The sequence below is a fragment of the Austrofundulus limnaeus genome, unplaced genomic scaffold, assembly GCF_001266775.1.
Source record: "Austrofundulus limnaeus strain Quisiro unplaced genomic scaffold, Austrofundulus_limnaeus-1.0 Scaffold339, whole genome shotgun sequence".
In the NCBI taxonomy this organism is placed as follows: domain Eukaryota; kingdom Metazoa; phylum Chordata; class Actinopteri; order Cyprinodontiformes; family Rivulidae; genus Austrofundulus; species Austrofundulus limnaeus.
The window spans coordinates 633,231-640,375 of record NW_013952741.1 but is presented as its reverse complement, the minus strand read 5'-3'; the positions used below and the strand labels follow the sequence as shown (position 1 = coordinate 640,375).

The following is a 7,145-nucleotide window of genomic DNA, read 5'->3' as shown; positions in this document are numbered from 1 at the left end:
ATAGCCATGTGATGTGAGTATCAGTCACATGGAGGCAGTGCTTAAAAGCCTGAATTTTGCCTGAAACTCTCAGACTGAAGAAGTCTCTTGGAGGAGAGATGAAATGTTTCGTTAGAGAAGAACCCGTCCAGAAGACCTACACAATTTTTTTCTTTTTGATTTTTTACCTGGATTACTGAGACGCATGAAGACATTTTGAAATGAACATGTTTCCTTTCTCATGTAAACTTTGCCGAGTAATAAAACACTAAGACAGGATGAATAAACCTTAAGAATGTTATAAAGAGAGAAAATGATAAAAGGTGATTTACTGCATGACTCGTCAGAGGCAGTATAGAGTGTTTGTTACGCAGTAATACGCATATTTGAGCGCAAACACTGCGGAAACCGAGGCATCTGACGCTCATCACCTTGAACCGTGCGGTGTCTAGTTTTTCGGGCGGACGTGCTCGCTGCCTTGGAACAGTCGCTCCACTGTGCGTGGTTGTGTGTATGTGTGTGTGTGTGTGATCTGCCTCCTTTCGTGTTGATGTCGACTCGTTGCGACCGACTGACACGGTGAACCGACGGGGATAAAGAAAGAAAACAAAAACACCCCCGCGGTGAACTGACGCCGCACGCCGTCCTGTCAAAGTCCGAGCCTCCATCGGGGTCGAAACGATGAGCCTGCCTCGGCCGGACGAGTTCAAGCCTCCTCCGGAGTGCCCGGTCTTCGAGCCTAGCTGGGAAGAATTTCGAGATCCCTATGCTTTTATCAATAAGATCCGTCCCATCGCGGAGAAAACGGGGATTTGCAAAGTCCGACCACCTCCGGTGAGTCCGAGGAGTTGTTCAGAAAGGTTTTGCAGGGCGCGGATGCTGAAATAGTCCGGCTGTAGATGGACCGAGCGCTGGGATTTAAAGGGACTGTTAAACATGGCGGACTCACGGCAGTTGCTTATTCTTTGTGCTGCCACCGCTCTCTCCCCGTCGCCTGTTCCAAGTCATATCCACGGTATATTGTGCACTTTAAGCTCGTCAGCAGCCATTTATACGTCCAGGTGTGTTTAAAGTGAGCTGTAGTCGGTTCACGAGTCAGCAGAGCCTCGGTGGTCAGTTAGCCTCTGAGCTAACAGGCTAACCTGTCATAATGTGCCACACTCACTGCTTTGACATTAAAAAGCTATGCGGAAGCCGACCGCCTCCTAGAAACACAGGATAATAAATCATAGATTTAACAGACATAAGCCGAACACTGCTTTTGTTTCTCCCATATTGTTGTTTCTAAATGTCGCCAGAGCCTAGAAGCTGCCGTGAATTATGGATGTGTTTTCTTAAAGCATCCTAAACCAAGTTGGGTCAGCCGGAGAGCTCCATCACTTTGTCCACTTTCTAATAAACACCGGAAGCAGATTGTTTTTCCCCCTTTGTTTACAATAAAATGTCACAATATTCCACAATATGAAATGTCATATAATCTTGCAAATAAAACAAATATATTTGATGTTCTTTATTGGGGAAATAAATACTAATTTGCTGAATGAAGAAGTTCAAACTTTGACGTTTTTGGTGAAATCTGCCTTATTACTCAGAATTAAAGTTGTGATACAGGTTTTATTGATGTGAGCTCGCAGAGAATGAGCCAGTCTTCATGTATGAGCCTGTGTTGTAGGGTGTTGTCCTCCATGTTGGCTTTGTGGTAAGCTGGACTATTGAGTTTAGTCTTCCATCTGGCCATTTTGTTTGTCAGTGGGGGGATGTTAGCTTCTCACTTTAGGCAGGAACTTGGGGCCCTTCTTGAGTGTTTTTCTATTATATAGGAGGTTTTTTTTTTTCTTTTGCATTGTTGCTATGACTTAGAAACATTGTTGCATTCTAAGAGCAGGCCTTGGCCTTGTTTTTATTCTGTCTACTTAGCTTTTCTTTAAATCTGTTGAATATATAAAGTGTATTTCACACATTTCTTGAAACACTTTGATGATCAGTTCTCACAAATGATTTCACAGGATTAGTGATTAAACCTCGCACAGTGTAGCTTGCTTGTGTGCTGGGGCGTGTGACAATAAAACTCTTGAATCCAAACTTTTCAGGGCCTGAATAGGAGTCATTAAAAGCAACCAGCCCGGCTGCTCAGGCTGTCTGATTTACTGACCTTCATGTTTCTTTCTGTGTCCTGCTGTTGCTGTTTAGGACTGGCAGCCTCCATTTGCCTGCGATGTTGACAAGCTTCACTTTGTTCCTCGGATCCAGAGGCTCAATGAACTGGAGGTAAGTTTTGTTTAACAGATTTGAATCACATTTTATTTGACTGTTATCTGTTTGTGCATCTGTGCTTGAAAACAGAGCTGTTAAAAAGAACTAACACTGTATCACTGATAACTGTGGTGCGAAGAACAGAAATGTTATTCAAAATATAAATTAAAATTTTAGTGTAAAAATTATATTAAAATGAGCTAAAAGTGTCACCCACCTTATCAAATTGTGGATTAAGTCAAATTTAAGCCAGATTCCTGCTTTTTAAGCTATATTTTGATACCTAGATAATCCTAATATGAGAGATATGGCTTGATTTTTCTTCCTAATCAGGAAAACTTGTTGATATTCAGCATGAATCTTATTTTTAGGTTATTCTAATGAGGAGTTTTGATTGCATTTTAAAGAGGAAACCTCAAATAGTATTTGGATATTGAGATTTCCCAGCTGGAAAGAAAAAAGCTTTGCTAGTTCACAGGAAAATTTACAAAAAATTTAAGGTTTTTTTGCTCAAAATCATGGTTTTTGATGCTACTGCTCATAAAACTGCTTCTAAAAAAATATTAAAGATTCTTTTTAAGACAGTTTATTCAAATGATCCTTTGATAAACATTCATTACATTTTAACAAAATGCAGTTATTACACATTTTAAACAATGGGCCTCATGCAAGAACATGTTCGTATTCTTATCCTAAATTTCTCTYACTTTTGTTCGTACAAAGGKTTCGTACRAACATGTCACGTCAGATTCAACAAACTCTTCTATCTTCAGGAAAAAGTGTGTAAATGAGCTGCGTAAATTACACCTGTTCTATCCAGCTGCTCGTGCACGAGGAGAGGATTAGCATAATTACCACCCCAAAAACACCATATAAGGCTATGTTTCCTGCCTCAGATATCAGGAAGTGTCCATTCATGAAAATGGCAGCGAAAACTTAAAAGAAGAACTTTACGAGTTCAGAGATTGAAGTCCGTCTGTCAGAGATCCAGAMAAGAAAATCTGTCATTTTTAGCAGGTCAGCTGTGGAATAAAAAGAGCTGCTAAAAGTATAAACAACTGTGTTAAATCATTTTCATTTATTCAGAAGCCGCAGCGCTGCGCACCGTACACCCCCCGCGCGCTGTCTCAAGTGGTCTCAGTTGTGGTTCTGAAATAAGCATTTTAAAATGTTTTTTCAAAATAAGTCTGGCACTTTGGAGAAAACCCAGGACTCGCTGGAGGGATTATATATCCCCTCTGGTCTGGGAACGTCTCGGAGTCCCCCAGGACGAGCTGGAAAGTGTCGCTGGGGAGAGCGGGGTCTCTCTCTTGCTGCCCACGCGACCTGATCCCGGATAAGCTGGCCGAACGGACAATTTATATTGTTAGTCTAAATTATTACATTTAAAATTATAACTCTAATTCAAGCAGAATAGCCTATTGTCAACATAATTATGGAGTGTGATTTATTTTCAACTCAAAATATCTTCAAATTAATGAAATATAAAGTTATTAATGAAGAAAACCCGTCTAGATAACAGCAGACTGACTGCTGGTAAAATATACGACAGGTCTGGACCACTCGTGAATTTTGTTCGTATCTGAAAAAAATCTTAGAATACGAAAACATTGGTGAATGCCACAAATTCTCCTAAATCACTCGTACGCACAACTTAAGAACAAATCTGTGCGTACGAACGGTTCTTGCATGAGGCCCAATGTTCTGTAGCTGCCTATTTCTCCACACACTTCTTTGGGATTTACTCCTCGGTTCTTAGCTCAGTTCTTCACCCTTAGTGTAAATCTCAGCCTGCAGATGCCTTTCTCTGAATGCTTTTTTTTTTTGTCATTGCCCTGTCTATTTTCAGGCACAGACCAGAGTCAAGCTCAATTTTTTGGATCAGATTGCCAAATTTTGGGATTTACAGGGATGCACTCTGAAGATTCCTCACGTGGAGAGAAAGATTTTGGACCTATATAAGCTAAATAAGGTTGATTACTGACTGCACTGTGCATTATTTAAATATATATTTAAACAGTGAAGATTCAGACATCACTGACACGACACACTGTCCTTACAGCTGGTAGCAGACGAGGGTGGATTTGACATCGTCTGTCAGGAAAGGCGATGGACCAGGATTGCGCTACAGATGGGCTTCACCCCCGGCAAAGCTGTCGGCTCGCACCTGCGAGGGCATTACGAGAGAATCCTTTACCCCTACAACCTGTTTCAGAGTGGGACCAACCTGCTGGTGAGTTGCACAGCTGCAGCACGAGGAAAAATAACACCAAAACACAAGTTTAGGAAAGATTTCTGCATGCTCTGTGTAAAGTCTGTTTTATCATATAAGGAACTCACTTAAAATTCAGCAAAAATTACAAAGTGATGATTTTTGTAACTAAAACCGAACGTGAATACATATCAGATAAAAGGATCAAACTGCAGAGATCGCTCCTACTTTCTGAAGTTTCTCTACTTTCAGTCAGTTTTTCACTTTAACTGTCTTCCACATTCAGGTTTTGATGGATTTGCAGAGAAGTTCTTAGCAATAAACGTGTTTAGATTTCAATTATGCTACATTTATAAAGCCTTAATCTAAATTTTCTTCAGCAGTGGCTTCATCCCATAAAGCTTAGATTGATGAGGAACTCAGGCAACAGTCATTGTAGTTCAGGTTCACCAACATCACCTGCTGAAGCTTGTAAACGGCCCGACACACTCGAGCCGAAGCCAAACWGTCGACTTCACGTAGTTATTTTCTAAACTTTCATAATTCATGAGACACACGGCGCAGAGCTCCCGGGAAACCCTCTCCTGTTGCTGCACACGTCACAGCACGAGTTTTTCCCCCGCTGGAGTTTTCACCCATCCGGTGTTTGGCCACAAATCTGCCGACAGATTCCTCTGTGCACAGTGTCTGGGCTCCCCCCATCCAGGATTTTTTGTCCATTTTACTACCTTTATAAGTGTCTGGATGAGTCATATCAGTGGGTGTGTTTTCTGACTGCCTCAGACAGCTGTCATGTTTTTTGGACGCCCAACAGTGAACTTCTGGAAGTGGCGTACTTGAAGCAAAATGCCATCATTGTTATCTGTTAATAGCACTTTAAGACAGCAGAGGTTGAACAGAGTGTGCTTCCCAATTCAGCCAAATGAACAGATAAAACAACAAAGAAACAGAAATATTTAAAAACAATAATTAAATTTAATATAAAACACAAAAGTACATTATAAAAACAACAGCTCTAAAGTAACTCAGACTCTTCCAGAATCGAAAGCCAAAGAATAAAGATGGGTCTCTTAAAACTAGATTAAAAGTATTGACGGTCTCAGCAGTCTGAATTCATAAAGGTAAACCATTCCACAGGTTTGGAGCAGAAAGTGCAAAAATCACCTCTGAATTTAGCTTAGATCTAGAAACATCTGAGGGAAACTGGTTGGATGACAGAAGTGCTCTGTGGATGTTAAAGAGATCATACAGGCATGATGAGGCCAGACCTTTCAGAACCTTCAAAGTAAGCTGTAAAATCTTAAAATCTATCCTAAAGCGTACAGAAAGCCACTGGAGAGAAGCCAGAACCGGAGACATGGATTCCTGTTTTCTTTTAGTAAAAAAACTGGACAACTAGTAAGTGATGCAGTAATCATTTATCTAAACCAACAAGTGTTAAACAAGTAACCCCGGTTCGGACCTTTCTTTGTGGAGTTTGCATGTTCGACTTATGCTTGTGTGGGTTTTCTCCGGTTTCCCCTACTGCCCAAAAACATGTTCATAGGTTGCCTTCAGGCCCAGGCTGCCCCTGCAAAAGAGATCTGCGATCTCAATAAGGTCTGCCTGGTTAAATAATGGTAAAATAAAAAAWAATAATAATAAAACTATGTCTTCAYCTTGGCAATAAATCTTAGTTGGATAAATGTGATTTGGCAACTGCATTCATCTGAGCACCTTTCCATATAAACAAACACATCCACAAACGTCTGAGCAGTCACACAGGCCTTGTGTTGAGAAGGGTCAGGTGAAGCTGCTCTTTAAATAAAATGACACAATGTAGCAGCTTTGGATGGAGTATGTGAAGCTCTCAGTTCCTTCAGAGCTCACAAGCGTCTTGGTGGTCTCTCTCACTGTTCTGTGAGGACGGCCTATTCGTGGTAGATTTACACACATCCCATCTTCCTTCCATTTCATGATAATGGATTTAACAGATCTCCTGAGGGTATTTAGGACCTTGGAAGTCTTTTTGTATCCATCCCGTCTTGTACGTTAAAGTGATCTTTTCGAGTTCAATTGAAACAGTCACTTTAAAGCGGGTGAATACTTTTCATAGGTACTGTATTTTCTTCAAATAAAACTGAATTCAGCTTCTTTTACATAGATCAGATGTTTTTTAGTTTAGCTTTTAGTCGTTAGTTGAGTTATTTATACATTACGGCATATAAATATAAAAATGTTCAATACAGTGTACTTCTGACAATAAATGAGATTTATTTTGTCCTGTTYGTGGACAAACATTTGCAGACACAGTTAAAAATGTAGCTAGGCTCATATTTATACCCTGTAATACCGAGTAGTTTATTATTCACATACTGAGTGTACTAATGAGAATAAGAATATTAGAGTTTCTTGAATTTTGTACCACCCTTATTTTATTTATAATCTAGACTGTTCATAAATTTACTATTTAGATTCCTGGTGTTGTCTTTATTAAAAATACACATTTTGTGTACTTATTTTCGATGTATACCTCATTTACAGCGGGTAAAATAAGTATTGAACACGTCACCATTTTTCTCAGTAAATATATTACTAGAGGTGCTAATGACATGAAATTTTCACCAGATGTTGGTAACAACCTAAGTGATCCATACATACAAAGAAATCAAACCATAAATGTCCAAAAATGAAGTTATTTGTAGTGATGTAACATTTGAAG

At 39.9% G+C, this 7,145-nt stretch overlaps 1 protein-coding gene across 1 annotated transcript in view; it reads left to right on the top strand.

Annotated features, from left to right (window-relative positions):
* Window positions 1-467: 467 nt before the first annotated feature.
* Window positions 468-7,145, top strand: part of kdm5bb (lysine demethylase 5Bb) — a gene marked incomplete in the record, with an annotated part of 35,691 nt that continues 29,013 nt past the window's right edge. The window contains 4 exon segments of the mRNA XM_014022708.1: window positions 468-813; window positions 2,170-2,247; window positions 4,082-4,204; window positions 4,295-4,465. Coding sequence (XP_013878162.1) covers window positions 661-813; window positions 2,170-2,247; window positions 4,082-4,204; window positions 4,295-4,465 — 525 coding nt within the window.